This window comes from Triplophysa dalaica, chromosome 15, assembly GCF_015846415.1.
Source record: "Triplophysa dalaica isolate WHDGS20190420 chromosome 15, ASM1584641v1, whole genome shotgun sequence".
NCBI classification, from domain to species: Eukaryota; Metazoa; Chordata; class Actinopteri; order Cypriniformes; family Nemacheilidae; genus Triplophysa; species Triplophysa dalaica.
The window spans coordinates 15,589,514-15,611,034 of NC_079556.1; the positions used below are offsets into that span (position 1 = coordinate 15,589,514).

General features: G+C 42.3%; 2 protein-coding genes across 2 annotated transcripts in view; both read left to right on the forward strand.

Moving 5' to 3' along the window:
- LOC130436676 (leucine-rich repeat and fibronectin type-III domain-containing protein 2) overlaps positions 1 to 21,521 on the forward strand; it is a 229,961-nt gene that overhangs the window by 127,142 nt on the left and 81,298 nt on the right. The gene's annotated exons all lie outside the window — the stretch shown is intronic.
- Positions 15,728 to 21,521, forward strand: part of LOC130436751 (sterile alpha motif domain-containing protein 3-like) — a 40,043-nt gene continuing 34,249 nt past the window's right edge. The window contains exon 1 of the mRNA XM_056767695.1: positions 15,728 to 15,903. Coding sequence (XP_056623673.1) covers positions 15,728 to 15,903 — 176 coding nt within the window. The remainder of the gene's footprint in view (positions 15,904 to 21,521) is intronic.

Sequence of the window (21,521 nt, forward strand, 5' to 3'; positions counted from 1 at the left end):
GAACTGAGGTTACATACGTAACCAAGACGTTCCCTTTCTGTCGGTCTCTCGACGTCGTGTCGAGAACGACAGATGGGGTTGCCTATGGAAAACGCCACAACGCTGTATCGCGTCACAATCTCAGTGAAGCGACGGTAACAAGCCTGGGCGTGTCAGCTCGAACCTTCGTGAAACTGTAACCTTCCAGTGTGGTGGTCGGGGGGTCCCAGAGCTTTCTTGGAGAAAGATGGGTACAGCCCTGACCGGTAACCTTTCACGGACGGGCCCTTTTGCTCTCAACTGGCGAGAGGCCGTCCGGCTCAGGTTTACACCGGGTGAGCGCAACTCTGTTACTGCGTCCGATAGCACTAGATCCGGTTAGAGCTATCTGTGATAGTTCATATGGTATCCCGGCCTGAGGGGGAAGGCTGCTCTGCCCAGCCAACCCCCAGGGGGTGCTTGCTTAGTGATGGATGGAATGCCTGTTCTTAACCAGTGTCTGGGTAATAAAGGAAGGTTGGTGAGTTACCAATTTTCTTAGCCATGTGTTTGGGTAAGAAGAAAAGGTTAGATAGCACACTGACCCCACCTCCTGGAGGGTGGGAAGGTGCTTTCGCAGGCATACGCCCCCCCGGATGCCAGTCCTACATGTCGCCACGCAGGACGTGGGCTGACACCGGGTTTACGCGAAGGTAGTTAATCCTCGCGAGGGTGTTTGGGCGTAGCCCAACCCGCAGCTCTACAGATGTCTGCTAGAGAGGCGCTTCTCCCAGTGCCCAGGAGGTGGCTAAACTCCGTGGAGTGAGCCCTCACTGCCAATGGGCATGGGAGGTTCTGAGATCGGAATGCCATCGTAACGGCGTCCACGACCCAGTGCGCCAGCCTCTGTTTGGAGACAGCCTCCTCCTTCTGCTGTCCTCCAACAGACACGGAGCTGGTCAGAGCTTCAGAGCTCTGCGTGCGGTCCAGGACACAACACGGATGGGGTTGGGTCTTCCTCCCCAGTGGGGAGCGCCTACAAGTCCACCACTTGGTCCCCGAAGGGAGAAGTGGGAACTTTGGGCACGCATCCGGGCCTGGGTCTCAAGATAACGTGAGAGTTTGCCAGGGCCGAATTTAAGGCAATCCGGGGACACAGAGAATGCTTGGAGGTCCCCTACCCTCTTGACGGAAGCGAGCGCAAACAGGAGGGCCGTCTTACTCGGGTGAGGAAGATCGGAACCTCCGAGGGGCTCTCAAGAGGGTATGGAGCGGAGATGAGGCGGATTCCGCCCTCTCGCGCCCGTTATGGACCTGGTGACCAGGTCGTGTTGCCCTTGAAACCTTCCATCAACTGATTTGTGATGAGTGGCAATAGCGACTACATACACTTCCAGTGTGGAGGGGAGATGTTAGTCTCCAGTTTCGTGAGAAGGGGAACACAGTCCTGATCAAGCACCTCAGTGGGTCTTTCTCGTTGAGATAGACACCAGGACCAGAAGATGCACCGTCTAGAGGCGTGTAACCGCCTAGTAGATGGGGCCCTAGCCTGGGTGATGGTCTCAGCCGTATAGGGGGAGTAGCCATCTCAGGATCTTCTCATCCCGTCTAGAGACCAGACATGGGTGTTCCAGAGGTATGATCTGGGATGCCAGAACGTGTCCTTCCCCTGAGAGAGCAGGTCCTCTCTCAGGGGAATGGTTCAGGGGGAGTCGCTGTCCAGAGCATCAACTCTGAAGCCAAGTGTGGTTAAACCAGTGCGGTGTAACCAATAACACTTGGTGCTCCTCTTCCCTGACCTTGCACAGTGTCTGTGCAAGGAGGCTCCTGGGGGTGAAAGTGTGCTTCCGCCCATCAGCTGAGTGCCAGGGCATCCGTGCCGAGGGGGCCTCGGTCAGGGAGTACCAAAGCAGACAATGGGTGGTGTCGCGGGAGGCAAAGAGGTCTACCTGTGCCTGTCCGAACAGCACACAAATGAGCTGGACCGAGGATGGAGTCGCCACTCTCCGCAAGGCGTATACTGACGAGAGAGCGCGACGGTTGTCTGGTTCAGTTTGCCTGGGATGTGTGTGGCCCGCAGGGAGCGGATAACCTACTAACTCCACAGGAGGAGGCGTCGGGCAAGTTGTGTTAGCTTCCGTGAGCGTACGCCACCCTGGCGATGTACGGTACAGCTGTCATGCTGTCCCGGAGGACCAACACGTGCTGGCCCTGCACTAGAGGCCGGAGCCTTCTCAGCGCAAGCCGCACAGCCCACAACTCTAGGCAATTGCATGCCAGCGCAGACGGGGGCCCGTCCAGCGCCCCGCTACTGCGGGCCCGTTGCACACTGCACCCCACCCCTGCAGCGAGGCGTCCGTCGTCACCCCAACATGCCTCGTAATCTGCCCAAGGGGAAACCCCGCCCGGAGGAAGGTCATGGAAGACCAAGGGGTTAGGGTGCGTCTGCAGCAGGGCGACACCACCATGCGCCTGCTGTCGTTGTGCCACGCTGTCCTCGGAACTCGACTCTGTAGTCAGTGTTGAAATGGTCTCATGTGCATCAACCCGAGGAGTATTACCCCGGCGGAGAATGCCATGTGTCCCAAGAGGCTCCAGTTCAACACTGACTAAGCGCGTGCTGCAGACAGCTGCGCCGTCATGGTGCAGAGTTTAGTTCCATACCGAGAAAGAGGATGCTCTGCACTGGGGAGAGTCTGCTCTTTTCTCGGTTGACCTGAAATCACAATCGATCTAGATGCCGGAGCACCAGGTCCCTCTGTGTACACAACAGATCTCGCGAGTGTGCCAAGATAAGCCAGTCGTCGAGATCGTTTAGTACCCGCAGGGACAGACCGAAAGGGAGGACTCTGTACTGACATGCCCACCCCTCGAACGCGAACCGTGGAACGGGGCGGTGTCCAGAGGATTGAGACATTAGAGTAAGCGTCCCTCAGGTCGATTGCCACAAACCAATCCTGATACCTGATAAATGTCAGGATGCGCCTCTGCGTGAACATCTGAATGGCAGCTTGTGAGGGTGCTTGTTCAGGGTACGCAGACCGGTGGGGCACAGACCGGTGGGGCGCAACCCGCCGTCTTTCTTGGGTATGATGAAGTGCGGGTCGTGACCCACTGAACATCTTGGTTTTAGGGACGAACTCAATGCCTGTTTCGCCAGAAGGGTGGTGACCTCTACCCGAAGTATGGAGGCGTCCCTGCCTCTGACAGAGGACTTGGGAGAGTCTCTGGCGAACTGGATCGAGTAACCAAGACGGACCGCCCGCATTAGCCAGCGAGACAGTGTGGGCAGCTCTCGAGCTCTCAGGGACTGTACAGGGTGACCAAGGGGGCAGTCTGCTTCATCATTCCCACGGGGGGTGGTTCGTCGGCTGGTGGGGCTAACCATCTGTCGCGGGGGTCCCCGGAGGGAAGGTCGGCTCCGCCTTTTTACCTGCCTGGCGGGACAATGGCACGCACTGTCGGTTTGAGAGTGGTGACAGCTGTCGTATGTGTACGACCTCACACCTCGCCAGGGTGTGAGGTCGGTTCGCCGAGCACAGTCCAGTGGAGTGTGCGATCGGCTGCAAGTACATCCGGGGAGAACGGAAAAACTCCTTGAGTAAGTGGGCGCCAGGCCCTGAAAAGGGCCCGGCTTTGGTGACGAGGCAGGAATCGTCCCGTACCGACCGATCAGAGCCATGGCTGTGAAGGTTCGGGCCCGATATTGTTCTCCTTGGAGTCTTCCCGTCAGTGTCCCTTCTCGTGAGCAGTTTGCTGACGGGGTGGAGGTTTTCCCCCTCGACATCTGCTTCCGGGGTGCCGCCTGTGGGGGCACAGGAACCGGAGCCGATGTCGAAGGGGTCCTGGATTGCAGGGAAGCAGACGTCACGGGATCTCCGAGGCCCTTAGGCGGCCGAGTCGCGGTGAGAAAAATGTGGTTAATTGCCACTGTCTGGTTCACCGTCAAAAACTGCTGAGCGCAGTCCTCGACGGTGTTTACCAACAACCCACCCTGCGAGATGAGTGCATCAAGAAAGCAGACTTCCTTGGTGTCACTCTTCTGCACAAGGTATAGCCAGGGGTGTCTCTCCTGGACCACTACCTTGGACATCGTCCGACCCAGGGCCCGTGCCGCCGCCTTAGTCGTCCGTAGAGCACTGTCAGCGGCGGCACGGAAATCCTGCACTATAACCAGGTCGGCCTTACCCTCGTGGGGGTCTCTCAACGCCTTGGCCTGGCCTGCAGGCTGGCCATGGCGAAGAGAGAGGAGGCAGCCTTGGCTGCCCCACCATCGGGGGAAGTAAGGGAGGTGGAGCTGGTTTTCACTGGAGCGATTCGAGAGTGGAGCGCTCCACGTTTTACACAGCTCCTCATGCACCTCCGGAACCCGGGTTAGCATGAATGACATCATTTCTGCTTCCTCCTAACTCGACCGCTGGGGGAGGAGCTTGGATTCGTCAGAGTCGGATGTCAGTCTCCCTCCGATGCTGCGAGCGACATTTCATACGTCACACATCGTTCCCGATGTGTGTGCGTGAGAATCCGGACGGTATGCCACCACCGGTTGGGGAACGTTCAGAAAAGCAAATCGGGGTGCGATCGGCCCGTGAGCACTTAGCTGGCGGGTTTACTTTCGCAGAGTTCCCCATATCACTAACGCTGCTAACGTGGGTGGTCATCCGGGCCGTAGCCACAGATGTCACAGCCCGGGTAGCAGACGAAATGGTGGCTGGTTCCCGTAGGAAGACAGCCACCCGTGACCGCAACTTCTGAATGACAATCTGCCTGCGGTGCGGGCAGAAGTGTCAACGAACGCTGCTTCAGTGTGCTGGACGCCCACACACCTAATGCAACGATCGTGTCCATTCCCTGCCGCACCAAAGAGAACAGCTGCGCTGGAGAATGCTCAGTCAGTCCTGAAAAGGACTTTTAGATCAAATCTCACACACCTCGGAACTGCCGAGACGCCCAGGGGAAGGTCGCTGCAGGTAGGGACGATCCGCTGCTACACGTCGTAGATCCGGCAATGTAGAAGAAGAAGAATTCTTTCTGTTCGTAGTCATGAGCGAAGGCTCTGAAGAACAAAAGGTAAATGAATGCTGCACGACGGCTTCCTTTTATACCTGATATCCGGGGGCGGAGCCCGGCATGCAAATTTCATTCGCCAAATTTCATTGGCCTTTTCTATAGTAGTCAGAGTTGATTGGTTCTCAAGGGCGAACCCCATCTGTTGTTCTCGACACAACGTCGAGAGACCGACAGAAAGGGAACCAACAGTTAGGATATTGTATAAGGGCAGACCTGACACTTAAAATAAAGTCTTTTTTTGTAATTTCATCTGATGTTAGTGTATTTATGACATTGTACTATGATTGACAAAATGTTCGAGTTAGTAGAGAACATGTGTTTGTGTTTTGGTAGACACGGTATTGTGTATTTTTGTATTTTTAAAATTAATGTTTGAGTTTAGTTTACACTGTGTATTTTTAAGCATGAAATTAGCAGTTTTGCCAATTCTGTGTTTTATTTGAGTTGCTGTGTTAATGGATTAGAAAAATTGTTTGGAGAATCGAAAAATTTCCATTGCAATTGTAAAAAACTGTAATAGAGCCACCAACTCAACAGCCTGTTTTCTGAGAATCAAGATGATGGCGTAAAAGACAGGTGAAAAATGTAATATATAAAGCATTTTTTAAAACAAAACATGAACACCTATTGTTTTTCACATCATACACATAATTAAGACTTTAAAAGGCAAACAGGACTCCTTTAAAGGGTTTGTCTATTTCAGTTTTCCTTTGCAAGTCAAAAAAATAATTACATTCAGTGTAACATAGGTCAGAAAAAAAATGAATTAACTGGCCTTTAAAAATGTCACCATTTATATAGAGCGCTAGAAGAAAATATGATACACCGTGTGTCAAAACGTGACTTATTACCCATAATTTATTACCCCCTGCCAGGTTTATGATAATGACCTTTGACCGTACATCCTGTGTACATTTATGAACCCTTTGTTGTTGTTCAGGAAAAAAATGTATAATGTCCAGATCTCGCTGCCTCACACACTTCTTTGAAGAAGAGATAATGAATTGGTTTGAGAATGATTGGTCTCTGACCTCCTGTGAATGAAAGCAATAAAAAGTTAAAGAAAATAGGAAGCACTGATGTTGATATTTTCCAGATCTAGTTGTTTCACATACCACCCCCCCGGATCATACTAGGTTATTTAAACAATGTTAAGAAATGCTGTATTTTTAAAGTCCCCACTCTACTGGTACAATGGCTGCTTCAAAGGCACCGAAAACCGGCCGAAAGGTTATGTGTATTTCGGCAACAAGAGGATCTGTGGAAATTGATGAAAAGCTTACTTATGCTCCTAAGAAAAGACAGAGAGTTGGTCTGACAAACTTTCTCCATGAAGACTATGATTTTGTAAAACATGATTTTTTTATTTATTTGACAAGAAATCGCGCTGCGTCGAGCTCTATACAGGTGATCTTGGAGATGATTTCACATCACAGGACCTTGATTTTTCCTGCCAAAGACTGGTTTATATTTTTTAATTATGTTTGGAGAGATTTAAACGACTGCGGCGACGACCCTTTGTACACCGCGGAGTGGGATGGTGTTATTCCTGAAACAAGGTATCGTGTAGGGATTAGCGAGTACAGCATTATTTGTATCTGTATCTGTATCTGTTAACCATATGAATTATCTGTATCTGTACTCGGACTGGGCGGGGCCTACCTCGGAAGTGGGCGGGATTTAACACAGAAATTTGATCGGGTTGTCTTGAGATAGCCGGGGCTTTAACTGTATGTTTTAAGCATGCAATTGATATGGGTTGATCAGAAATTGTTATATTTATTGCTGATTAGAAAAATATTTACATGACAGCGTCAGCATTGAGCTTCAGATCAATGGTTTTGATCACGATAACAAACAAACTATATACAGAACAAGTTTTGCAACAATGAGTACAACACATGCGATGGCAATTATGAAGTAAAATGTAATGAACAAGAGTTTGCGTGAAGTAAAAAAAACTGGTTAGAGCCACCTGACTGTTTAAAAAAGAAAAAAAAACTCTGACAGGCAGACATGCATTCTACCATGCACCACGTCTGAACAAACCCCACGTTTATCAAAACTCTACTGGTTAATAAGTAAGTACTACAAACCGAAGTAAAAAACAAACCTGAAGCTGAAGAGACCTAAACGTTACCTGAGTGACTGAGGGAGAGACAGAGAGAGAGAGCTGCGGATACAGTCAGCAACACAATACATCTGTATGTGTGTAGGGGAGGGGCGCTGTGACTAGCCTATCACAGAACGCAGACACAGTCAGCTACCCAATGAGGATTATTATTCAATCCGAGCACAGATATTGACTCGTATTACTCGTATGATACTCGTACTCGGCAAAAGTGCTTAATCCGTACCAGAAACTCGTTTCAGCCGAGTATCCGGTTCAACTCTAGTATCGTGTGGTCGGGGACCATAGTAAAAAGTCACCGGTTGACTGTGTTTATATTTTTCGATGCAACAACGAAAATCCAGCCAACGGACATCTTTCCACTGAAACAAAAATATCAAGTCATAGTGCATGTGATGCTCAGACTGTGTAATCGGATAGACATATTCACGGAGCTTTGTCAAAGCAGCCGTTGTACTGGTAAAGTGGGGACTTTAAAAATACAGCTTTTCTTAACATTGTTTAAATACCCTAGTATGATCGGGGGGTGGTATGTGAAACAACTAGATCTGAAAAATATCAACAGCAGTGCTTTTAATTTTCTTTAACTTTTTATTGCCTTCATTCACAGGAGGTCAGAGACCAAGCATTCTCAAACCAATTCCTTATCTCTTCTTCAAAGAAGGGGGGTGTGAGGCAGCCTGATCTGGACATTATACATTTTTTTTCTTGAACAACAACAAAAGGTTCATAAATGTACACAGGATGTACAGTCAAAGGTCATTATCATAAACCTGGCAGGGGGTAATAAATTATGGTAATTAATCACATTTTGACACAGGGTGTATCATATTTTCTTCTAGCGCTCTGTTACCTTCCTGGCAGAGAAGGTCCATTACATTATAAACAATAAGATATTTGCAAACAAACCTCGCCTAAATAATAAATCAACCACAATAACAAAAAAAGATTTATATCTGCTTCAGTCTCTCGCACATACCACTCTACACTGGACACTGTTTTAATATACCAGGAGGCGGACATTTCTGTTTACAGTTATAGTCCCAATCTTGAAAACACCATTATCATTACTACATGAAAAATGTTATAGGGTTTGAGACCCTGTACTTCTGGGCTACATGTTTCCATCACTGGAAAATGAATAATGCCTCAGACAACACTCAACTACTGCATCCGCGTTGATTGTAGTTCCAAACATAATAGGAAGCAAACCCATACTCTCATTAAATCAGACCGCGGGAGCAGTGAGGAACAGGCTGTTTTTGCTGTTTACCGATTGGAGATAACATTCATCTCTTTGTGTACATGTATAGCAGAATAATCATCTTTTTATATATTTTCTTAAGGTTTTTATCGTAAATATTGTTTAAGTAGCACCACAAAATCAAGCCTTATTACCCATTTTGGCTGATATTATGGAATTTACAATGCATCAATATTTATCACTGGATATTAAAATTGTTGTCCTCAATAAAAAGTGTTGAGGATGTTGGATGTGGATGATAGGAATCTATATTTTGTCAAATTAATATCAAATTAACTTTAAAATCCTTCTCCTGTTTATAAAGCACTTAATTATGGCTCCTCCCTACTTAGCAAAACTCCTCTGCAACTACTCTTCAACTCGCATTCTCAGATCATCTGCTGCAATTAATCTTGTTCCTCCTTGAACTTGCTCTACTATGGGTTCTCAAGCTTTCAGTCATGCAGCTCCTTACCTCCGGAATTCGTAACCGCAGCTCCATAAAAGTAGCGAAAATCTCTGTGTTTTTAAATCTTGTCTTAAAACATACTTTTTAGGGAGGCTTTTTTGTAATTTTGTATTAGTTTTGTGTGATTGTGTGATTGTGTTATGCTTGTATTTAGCCTGTATTAATTGCTTTTAATGATGATTGTTGTTATTGTTCACTGTTTGCTGTACGGTGTCCTTGAGTGTCAGTAAGGTAATAGAAGTACTATTACAAAAAGTAAAATGCAAGATTGAAGTTCGAAAAAATTCAATGGCGGGCCGAAACGCCCATTGGAGCATAGTTTTGTATAAATATAAGTTTAATTTTCACTTTCAACAACTTTTGATTGCATTTCTAGCGAGAAATTGGTATTGTAGTTTTTAAATATGTTATTAGTTATTGCAAAAATGCTCTCTGTTTATAATTCAAATAGACTTCCGTTACGCTGCCTATCTTTTTCTCTGGAATGCCTTCGTTCGCAGATGCCGACGACTAAGTCATGATGTCCGGCTGCTGTTTGTTACCAAACGCTGCCAGCAGGTTTTTTTTACTTAAAAGCAAGTTAGTCAGCTTTTTCTTCTCAAAAAAGAAATTAAATGTGAATACGGGCTTAAACTAGAGATTTATACTGAGGCAAGATGGAGTGGTGCTCCATAATACCAGTAGCCACTGCCGCAGAGCAGAGTGAGGGCTCAGACCCGGACGTGTTATGTAACATTATATTGAAATATCGAAAATCTGTTTAAAAAACAGATCATCGTTATCGAAATTAATTTTATCCCGATAGTAATTGTTATTGAATTATTGTCCAGCCCTAGCCTCACATTGTTGAAAGCGATATCAAATCTCAACTGGTCGTGTGTTGCATCCTCATTTACAATACAATACTTTATGAGATTGGATCCATGATTCTGTATTCTTAGTATTACTTAATGCTGGAACACTCTCAGGGTTAGTAGGATCAGTTACAGGCAAATTTACAAACTAATATGAACAAGATGTCTCTATATCCATGGTGGCAAGGCATTGTTTTCAATTGGTAACATAGCCATGGTGAATATGTTTTGCTTAATGTTGAGAGTTTCTTTGCTAAAATAGAACCTGGTTGCAAAAACATAGTTTGATTCCTTCTTACAGTGAAAGCACAACACTGCAAACGTGAAAACAAGATTGTCATTCGATGTATTGTAAATTCTAATTAACCAGGAATTTTAAAGTCAAATGTAATCAGTGATATCAAGCAGCATTTTGGAGTGGTTTATGTGTGGCATCTGTTGTAAACACTGCCAGCTTTATCATGTTGTATACATTTTTTTGATATTTTATTTTCAGAGCAGTGACTCACTCATGGCTGCTGGTAAGACAATCAACAAGGCTAGTAAGCTGACAAGTAGTGCTGACAGATGAATATGTCATGATTTGTTTAGAATCACACAAAAGTTTGAAGGTTTGGGCAGAACACAGATCTGTCAGTCTTAGTTTAAATTGGTTTTCTTGCAATCTCCGATTTTGTTTAACTTTTGTGTGGTGTTCATGTTACTCAGCCCATCTTCACAGTTCTAGTGGAGTATTCTTAATTTTTCAAATCAATACAGCAATAAAAACTAACCCTAAATGCATGTCAAAATACTTTACAGATATGTACCTTTTCCCAACAACTGGCAACATATATATCATATATGAGTAATAAGTGTTTACATTAATGAAAGAGGAGCTATTGTTTTGTTGTAAATAGGCCATTGATATTTATGCATTTGTCTGTCGCTTTTATCCAAAATGACTTACATTGCATTATACTATACATCTGCATCTAAGTACAGTATTGTTCAAAATAATAGCAGTACAATGTGACTAACCAGAATAATCAAGGTTTTTAGTATATTTTTTATTGCTACGTGGCAAACAAGTTACCAGTAGGTTCAGTAGATTCTCAGAAAACAAATGAGACCCAGCATTCATGATATGCACGCTCTTAAGGCTGTGCAATTGGGCAATTAGTTGAATTAGTTGAAAGGGGTGTGTTCAAAAAAATAGCAGTGTGGCATTCAATCACTGAGGTCATCAATTTTGTGAAGAAACAGGTGTGAATCAGGTGGCCCCTATTTAAGGATGAAGCCAACACTTGTTGAACATGCATTTGAAAGCTGAGGAAAATGGGTCGTTCAAGACATTGTTCAGAAGAACAGCGTACTTTGATTAAAAAGTTGATTGGAGATGGGAAAACCTATAAAGAGGTGCAAAAAATGATAGGCTGTTCAGCTAAAATGATCTCCAATGCCTTAAAATGGAGAGCAAAACCAGAGAGACGTGGAAGAAAACGGAAGACAACCATCAAAATGGATAGAAGAATAACCAGAATGGCAAAGGCTCAGCCAATGATCACCTCCAGGATGATCAAAGACAGTCTGGAGTTACCTGTAAGTACTGTGACAGTTAGAAGACGTCTGTGTGAAGCTAATCTATTTTCAAGAATCCCCCGCAAAGTCCCTCTGTTAAAAAAAAGGCATGTGCAGAAGAGGTTACAATTTGCCAAAGAACACATCAACTGGCCTAAAGAGAAATGGAGGAACATTTTGTGGACTGATGAGAGTAAAATTGTTCTTTTTGGGTCCAAGGGCCACAGGCAGTTTGTGAGACGACCCCCAAACTCTGAATTCAAGCCACAGTACACAGTGAAGACAGTGAAGCATGGAGGTGCAAGCATCATGATATGGGCATGTTTCTCCTACTATGGTGTTGGGCCTATTTATCACATACCAGGGATCATGGATCAGTTTGCATATGTTAAAATACTTGAAGAGGTCATGTTGCCCTATGCTGAAGAGGACATGCCCTTGAAATGGTTGTTTCAACAAGACAATGACCCAAAACACACTAGTAAACGGGCAAAGTCTTGGTTCCAAACCAACAAAATTAATGTTATGGAGTGGCCAGCCCAATCTCCAGACCTTAATCCAATTGAGAACTTGTGGGGTGATATCAAAAATGCTGTTTCTGAAGCAAAACCAAGAAATGTGAATGAATTGTGGAATGTTGTTAAAGAATCATGGAGTGGAATAACAGCTGAGAGGTGCCACAAGTTGGTTGACTCCATGCCACACAGATGTCAAGCAGTTTTAAAAAACTGTGGTCATACAACTAAATATTAGTTAAGTGATTCACAGGATTGCTAAATCCCAGAAGAAAAAAAATGTTTGTACAAAATAGTTTTGAGTTTGTACAGTCAAAGGTAGACACTGCTATTTTTTTGAACACACCCCTTTCAACTAATTGCCCAATTGCACAGCCTTAAGAGCGTGCATATCATGAATGCTGGGTCTTGTTTGTTTTCTGAGAATCTACTGAACCTACTGGTAACTTGTTTGCCACGTAGCAATAAAAAATATACTAAAAACCTTGAATATTCTGGTTAGTCACATTGTACTGCTATTATTTTGAACAATACTGTATGTGCAATCCCATGGGATCAAACCCAGGGCCGTGGCGTTGCTAACGCCATGCTCTAACCACTGAGCTGCCGGAAGACTATGAATATGGGTGAAATTTTTTATGTCTGCGGTTGAATACAAAAGAAAAAAAAAGAAATACATGTCCCACAGACACAAACTCAACACAAATGTTTAAATAAGCCTTTTGCAGATTGGAGTATTGCTCGCAGTTACAACTCTGGCTTAGTTCTCTTCTCAACTCAGCTTTATTTATATATCGCTTTTTACAATTTTCATTGATACAAAGCAGCTGTACATAAGACACATTGACTACAAGTAAAACAACTAAAGTCATATACCTGTACAAACAAAAATAGGTGAAAACACAAAAGACAGACATATGCATGACAGACAGACTCTTGCACATTATGCATGAAAGGTGAAAGATGGCCTAGGCCCGAAAGCTCCTTTTGTTTGAAAACTAGGTTGAATTACATTTTAAACAATTTACCGGTGGGGATTGTTTTTGCCCGGAAGCTGAGGAAACAAGACCAGCATAGCACTGAGTAAGGCAATGTTAGCTTATTTATTTTATTGTATTACTGATAATGTATTGCAGAGGAGGGATATAGAGGATTCAAAGCAACCCCTAAGGAAATTGATTGTAGGATGCTGTGATTGTGGGATGTTCAGAATGAAGATAACCGCAGCATTTGAGGCATAGCATATTGACTAGATAGAGAAGTCAAACTTAATAGTGGTGGCATGGGAACTGATAGGGTTATTTTCCTCAGGGTTTTGTTGGGATGGGGGAGGGGTCTTAAACTCTTCAATGTTAAGTAGGGTTGTACAGTAGGTGCATTAGTTTAGCCATGTAGACTAATGGTGTTAACATGGACAGGTTATTTTAAAGCAGGGCTGACGGGATTTCACCCACTGAGGAAACATTATATGGGTTATTTTTTTGGGTTATAGTTTTTCCACAAATAATGTTTCAAACAGCAGCATGGTACATTATTGTCCCATGTGCTAATCATGTTTTTTGTGAGTGGTTTCTAGTTTCGAGATTGGAATAAAATGATATTGTAAGAAATATGTTCTACCTTTTGAGAGTTTGAATAGAAAGAAATAAACCACAAAAATGTTGAAAGTTGACATTTTGGAAAATAGAAGGTCAAGTTAATCATATTATGTATCATTTGCTTTACTGTGTTTCCTGCACATTTTGGAGTAATGTATGTTATTTGCATTTACATTTAGGCATTTGGCAGACGCTTTACATTGCATTATCCTGTACATTTATACATTGGTAATTGCAATACCCTGGGATTGAACCCACAACCTTGCGTTATTAACGCAATGCTCTTACCACTGAGCTACAGGAAAGCTCATATTTGGATAGTATTTAAAGTCTGCATGAAATAAATATATATATTTAATATTGCAGTGTTGTTATTAAGAATCTATCCACGTGAATCATTTCAATTTCAAAAAGTTTAAAATAATGGCAGTCCTTCTCTGATCAGTTGGGCAGAACATTCAGTAACTCCTCCCCTCCAACTGTCAGTCTGCTGCATTTCCATTTTGAAAATTGAACTCCTGTTTTTATACAATAAATTTGTAAGAGAAAACATAGTCCACGGCCACCATTTTTCTCATTCGCTATTCCATTTCATTCGGACATACGTCTGAATACTGAAGTAGAGATGATCACCACTTCTGGTTCATGGCTGTTTTGAACCATACAGTGTAATGCAGAAAGAATAGTATCAGTACTGATGTTGTCAACATAGCCATTTGTGCTGGTACCATGGACAAGCAGTTAACTCTCAATGAAAGTCTATGTTCATCTATATCTTATATTTACAAAAGCTTATAGATCTCAACATTCAAGTTATTTTTCTCCAGTCAGTAGTGTCACGTTCGAGTGAGAAAGGAACTGAGGACCCAGGAGCAGACAGCGGGTAAGGGATTATTAACACAGACTTTTTAATAATAAATGACAAATTCAAAACCCACGAGGGTAAGATACAAAGAACAAGGTTAATCATGGCAGATAGACAGGAACAAGACTACACTGGACAAGACTAAAGGTAAACATTAACATTAAATACAAATAACTGGACTAGACTACACTGACTAAAGACAGGAACTCGCCACATGAATCGAAATGAACCAGCACAAGACAGAAAACACAGAGGCATTAAATAAGGGATCAAATCAAGAGGGAACATGTGTAGGGCATGAAATCAATAACAAGCAACAATGAGGAAACGGGGAGGGGACAAAGACGAGACCGGAGAGAGTATATGGAAGGCAATAAGGGCAAATAATTTGCCTCTATCCACACAAAACACGAGGCTCTGTCATGATCCTGCCACTAGATCAAGAGAAACATGACATAATGCGGCAGAATCATGACAAGTAGCCTGCATATGATACCAATGACAAGACAATGATTAAAAATATTATTACAGTTTTTCTCGACTGCGAAGACACATTTCTTGAAAGCTGCTCTCCTTTTCTCTAAACTGTGAACACAAAACCCAATTTTCAAGCTACATTCACAAAACCTCAGACTATTCTTGCAAAGCCAAACTTTCCCCTCAAAACAGTTCAATCTGTGCTTGTAGATGCCCCACTGAATTGATGGTCAATACTCGTTAACTGATGTTTCCAAAAAGTTTAATACGTTGACATTCTTAAAAACACCGTAAGAGCTAAAGACACAAAGCAAACAAAGAACATCCATAAGCACATTATCAACAGCTAGACAATATTGCAATCAACATAAGACGATAAGACACTTAACCTCCGTTGCATTTAAGATAATATAAAAACACACGATTTACCTTATAACCTTTTCAGTGAGAAACACACAATAATAAATAGGGAAGAAAATCCACACTGCAGTCTACATTCCTTGTGAACCATGCACAAACATTTCTTGTGACAACGGAAGTATGAAGCGTCTTTATACAGGTAGCTGTCAAAATAAAAGTCCCGAAACTTACACAAAGGATAAAAGGAATCACAAGTAAAAACAGAGTCATTTACAGTGCTCAAAACTGAACTATGTTGTCAAATTGTGCCCTGAGTCAATCAAAATTAAAAACACTACGGAACAGTCACTAAACACTACATAGGAAAATAGAAAACACAATGCTCAGGTCATGAAGCTAGAGAAATAAATGTTTATTGTTCACTGTAGGCTAAATGCATGTTGCAAAACAAAAAACCTGTCCATTTAGTACTTGTACAAAAAGACAAAACAGAAATATTGTGCATTTACACATAGCACTTGTAAAAACAAACAGAAATCTTATGCGTTTGACACTTGTGTACAGTTAGCACATGTAAAAATAAAGTACAAAAATATACTAATAAGTGCATTACTCAGCCACACCATCATGTCTCCGTACTGGGTCAGGCCACAGGACTTCATCCACATCACAGGCAACATTTTGTCTGGCCAGGCAACGGGGGGAAAACCCCCTGGCATGCCGTATCCAGGCTTGGCATGCCGCCACACCTATGTCACCACAGGCAAGTCCCATGGCTCGCAGGAGATTTACCCTGGTGTAAGGTTGTCATTCATATACCTTCCACCGCCATGAGGAGAAGAATTCCTCAATGGGGTTTAGGAAAGGGGAGTACGGTGGAAGGCAAAGATTGATAAAACCTTGGTTGATATTGAACCACTCTCTAACCTGGAGGGCTCTGTGAAAACTCACATTGTCCCAAACAACAACATAGATGGGATGCTCATCCTGCTGCCCTAACAGAGCATCTCGCACGTGATTGAGGAAAATGAGGAGCTGGTGAGTGTTGTAGGGCCCCAGGTTGGCATGATGGTGGACAACCCCATGATTGCTGATGGCAGCACATAATGTAAAATTGCCACCACGCTGCCCAGGAACACCAACAATGGCCCGATGGCCAATCACATTACGGCCTCTCCTTCTCCTTTTGGTGAGATTAAACCCAGCTTCATCCATGTACATGTATTCATGGGGTCTTTCCATTGCATCCAGTTGAAAAACCCTCTGTAGAAATAGATATAGTTTTGTAAGTGATACGGAAAAAGTGATTTAGGCCACCACAGTAAATCACTACTAAGAGTAATTAACATTGAATGTTTCTGGATATATACAACCTGTACATACTGGAGTCTTTGCTCTTTGACTCTGTCTGAGTTGCGATCAAAGGGCACTCTGTATAGCTGTTTCATGCGCAGTCTGTTGCGCTTGAGGACACGATCAACAGTAGAGAGGCCGACACTGTTGATCCCCTCAAAATTTACATGGTCCTCAATGATCTTCTGCTGAATTTAACTCAGTTTAATGGCATTGTTCTTACGGACCATATCAACAATTAGGGTCTCTTGGTGTGGGGAGAACATACCTGTCCTCCCACCCCCATGTGGCAGTCTTTCAATTCTACCAGAAGAGAACGTGGAGTTACAAAAAATATACATGGAATACTAGGCCTACAAACAGTTTGACCAACCCTCCATTACAATGCAACAGTACATTGGTACAGTGATGTACTGAAACATATATTTACTTACAGTATACTGTGGTGCAGTATATAGTATGCCATACAGTAATTGCTGTCAACATTTACACACTGTACTACAATGTCAAAATAAGGTTATTACCTGTTCTCTTCTCTAAATCTTCGGATTATGGTGGACACAGTGAATCTACTGATGTTTGGTTGTACACTTTGTCCAGCCTCCCTCATGCTCATACCATGGACAAGAACATGGTCAATCACAGTAGCTCTGATTTCATCAGATATTACTGTTCTTTGTCTTCGCTGACCACCTCGACCTCCTCGACCTCCTCTCACACAAACTCTTCCTCTCAGATTTCTATCCATTGTAAGGCCTCACAAACCAGTGCTCTCTGAACTGGCTTACTGTATATGTTCCCTCACATCATTAGCCACAAGTGTGGTCCATTTTGAGTCGTTGTGTTCAAGTGGTGACACCTGTGCTTTAACTGTGTTTGACTTTTGTCACCTGTGCTCACCATTATGTAGCACGAGTGCATCACAATGAAAATGTGTTGGCAAGTTGTGTCTAAACAGGTGAAAAGTGCTTATGGTTTTGCCAAAAGAGTGATTGATTCAATCAGTGGGTTCAGGCAACTGAGCATTTGGTTCAGACAATAGGGTTTAGTGTTTTAGCAATTGAGAAAAACTGTAAGCTATATTGTGAAATCTGAGTCTCTTTTCTAATGTTACAATCTCCCCATAGTTTTTTTGTTACATAATAGATTATGATAGACATTTAAGGCTTCATTTCTCTGTTTCTGAATTTTCTGAACATCCTGATTTAGGAATGGACATCCATCAGATTTTTGCCAGTTCTCTTTTAACTGCCTCTAGTGAGCTATAAATGGATTTGCCCTTGTTTATGTCTGCTTGATGCTCTGTACAGTTGGTTGAGCTCATAAATATAAATAGTGTATGCATGAAGTCACATTAAATTCCAGGGTAAAATCTGACGTCTTAATCATTTTAGATAATGTTTAAATGGGTAATGTACAGGCAGGACCGTCCCAAGCATTGGGGCGGGCCAAATGCGAGTTAAAAGACGTGGGCCCTAGCTGGCTGGTGTTTTTCTCTGTCTTAAAATACAATCTTGTATATGATATTAACTTGTGCAGTGATTCATTGGTCAAATACGCAAATACAATTTAAGTGCCATAAGTCAATAGTAGTATACATTTAGATACATTGCATTTTGGAGGGGACACAATCTCAATCTCTCTTCTTTCAGAATACAAGTGCCAGCAGGCTGCAACAAATAAAGTGTGCAAAACATAACACAAAACGTTATATAGTACATCAGTAAAATAAGCGTATTTTAGAGGTTTTCCTAATAAATGTATTGTAAAACAAAATGTAAACTTGCGATCATTGTGATGGTTGTACACAGCTTTGGAAGCCATGTGCGCATGTGACAGACTCATAATTTAAAAAAGACTAAAAACAATTCAAGATTTGTATTTTATATTATTAGTATAAATATTTTTAAATGTCCCTTGGCCCCAGGGCCCCCCTAGAGGGCGGGGCCTGGTGTGGTCGCACCAGTTGCACTGCTCAAAGGGAGGCCCTGGTACAGGGCATATGGAATAATGAATGCTGTTTGATTTAAAAAAGTCCCAATCCTTTTTTAAACAGACCAACCACTGAACATTTTTAAATCCTTTGATATTGTTTCAAGAGATGTTAAACCTGTGTTTCAAAAAAGTTGTACCTCTTCCAATTCTTGTGAATTACAGTCTTTATTTTAACAATACAGGGGAGGGCACCCCCCATTTGATGTGGTTGGTGTAAAATAACTGTTGTTAAAACATTTGGAATAGAGATTTTTTTTCAGTTAGTTGTAGACCAGACAAGGTCCTACTCTCTTGGCTTTCTTGAATGAAAAATAGTCTTCCTCCTGTTAACTTACGAAAATAATTATTCCCTGTGTAATTGTGTAATAGTGTTAGTATGGTCTCGTAGTCTAAAGCATTCAGCACTTTGGCAGAACTTGAATTAAACAGTAAATTTGGTATTCTGGTCTCAGGTTCCATTGAGCAGCGACAGTTTCTGCTATTGGCTTGCAGCCTCATTTAAAGAGAGGGGGCAGCCAGTAAGGGGTTGTGTCTAGACTACATTATAGTAAAAAACAGTTTGAAACCGCATTTTACTTTAATGACCAGGTCCGTGTGGAGGGACCAGAACCAACAGGCACAAGAATGAACTAAAGTCATCCATCTCTCTCAACACAGAGGACACTGCTATACATGATAAGGGTCTTAGTAAAATCTTTGGAAAACACGTCTTTTCCAGTAGAAAATTTCTTTATCTAGCTGGTGGGCTGTGTTGATATTCTGATACACAGCAAATGAGACATATGTCTTGTCCCCAGGTGCCTGATATTTCAAGCGCCTGTGTCCAAAGCATTGCAGCTGTGAGCTTACTAATGTCTCAAGGCATCAACCACACTGAATAAAACACAAACACACCACTGTTGAGACAGCACAGTACATCTTTCTGCTCTATCTGCTTTGTTCTATGACTTGTTATTTTTCCTTTACACATACAAATAAGCAAGCATACTTGCACACACACATGGTCCCACATAACCATACTCAATCTGCAACACTGCATATCTTCAGGCCTCCCCTGTTTTCAAGTGTCACTTGAATAGCAGAATCCATGTTTCACAGTTTGCAGGGCAGAGATGACAGCATCAAGTGTCAATATATAGAAGGATGGCTTTATAGAGGCGTATAGCTAATTTTGTATATATAGGCCTGTAGATGGTAAATAATTGTAAACAAATCTTGGCCGTTAATAGAGAGTGACATGGTTGATTTCAATTCACCAAAATAAATGTTACTACCAAAATGGTCCTTAATGTTCTTACACAAGAATAAAAATTCCCAACCTTTGTGTTAAAATACAATGTAATATCTTGCTTGTAGTTGCAAGGAAACACACATGCTGATGCGCTTAATGTATATTGTTTGGGATAAAAAGGCATATATGTAAATATATATAAATATCTAAATTTTAAGCGAGATTGAACAGTGCATTACAAATACACTTAGAGTAATGAGATGAGTTACTCTTTTAATTTTTATGTGTAATGCATCTGAAAGTTGGATGAGCTGTGGTTCAGTATAAGAGTAGGTAAAGGCAATACAAAAACGGCATACTGTATTATTGACTCAAAACATGTTCAACATATTACTGTTGAGAGATTTTTCTCGCTGGATTGAGCTTATTCACCGTGCATGTCATTTTTCAGGCTTTAAAATGGTTTACACACTAAGGGAGGAGAGAGGGGGTGGACAAAATGTTAAGCAATTGTATGGCTATGCTGCCAAAAGCTCACTTTTTAAATGTCAACTTAAGGTTGCATGCAGTGAAAGCAAAAAGTCCACCTTATTGACTTTCCATAAATGCTTGTTTTTGTGTTGGTTGCCAGGGGGCACAAACTGAATACACAAACGAACGCTTACTGATTTCATTCATCAAACAAACAAGAAATGTAATTATTTGTGGTTTAACACAAAATAACCAAGTGCTATTCTAAAGTGCATGCTGTTTACCAAAATATTTTAAAGGACAAGTTCATTTTGTGTAAATGTTTTTAATAATGAAGGTGATGCATTTATTTAATCAGTTTCCCCTCGCGCTCTCCTTTATAATTTCCCTTTAGTTTGCCTGTTTTTCCAGCTATAAGATAACTTTCAGGATCAGCACTTGAGGTAGGATGAGATTGTGTTATGCATGTTTCACCTGTAGTTTGAAACTATTTATTATGGGTCATTGCTGCTGGTTTTGCAGCTTTTGTTTTTGTAAGATGTCCAATAACCTCAGGGGCCTCTAGGCCATCTGTGATGACCTAAACTATCATACAAATAATATTTTAAAACATATATTTCCTGTGCGCAGAGGGCCAAGACTCAAACGTCACGGTTCGCTGCTGCATTATTGTATTATAATATGGTCATAAAAAGCTATTTCATCTAGTCTTTAGTAATAATCCAAGGAGTTCTAATGTACTCCAGCCCCCACAGGATCCTATGTATCGGAGGCCAGCTAGTGAAGAGCTGTGCAGTGTGTAAACCTCACTCCTATTTTCAATTCATTTGTTGCAAATACATCAATACAAACAACATAGAGAGTGGAAATAAGTGAATTTAATTGAAGCTTATTTTTCCTTTAGGCTGTACTAAAAAATTGTATGTCCCACACCTGAGAAGTATTAGTGACAGGGATGGGGCAGGAATATTGAGCTGCAGAAAAAAAATAATCCTGTTCATTATTTCTAGCAGAGCCTATGAATGTGATGGTTTAAATTCCTTCATTTTTATGTATAATATTTGAATGAATTGATTATAATACTAGTATTTTTTGCATGACATACTGTATATTACACATAATAGTTTGATAACATTTGCAATCCATCATGTCAACCTGTGAAAACCGAAGGCTTAAAAGAACAATATTGTTATAGTTACATTTGAAAAATCAATATGTAGATCTGTCTGTTTTTATAACTTTTATGCTGTCATATATTCACCACAAAGTCTGAATCCAAGTAACATCTCTTTTTTTCAAATTCAGCTCATAGCAAGAAAAGAAACCGGGCAAAACCCAGCGATCCCTCTTAAATTGCAGGGCCCCGATAAG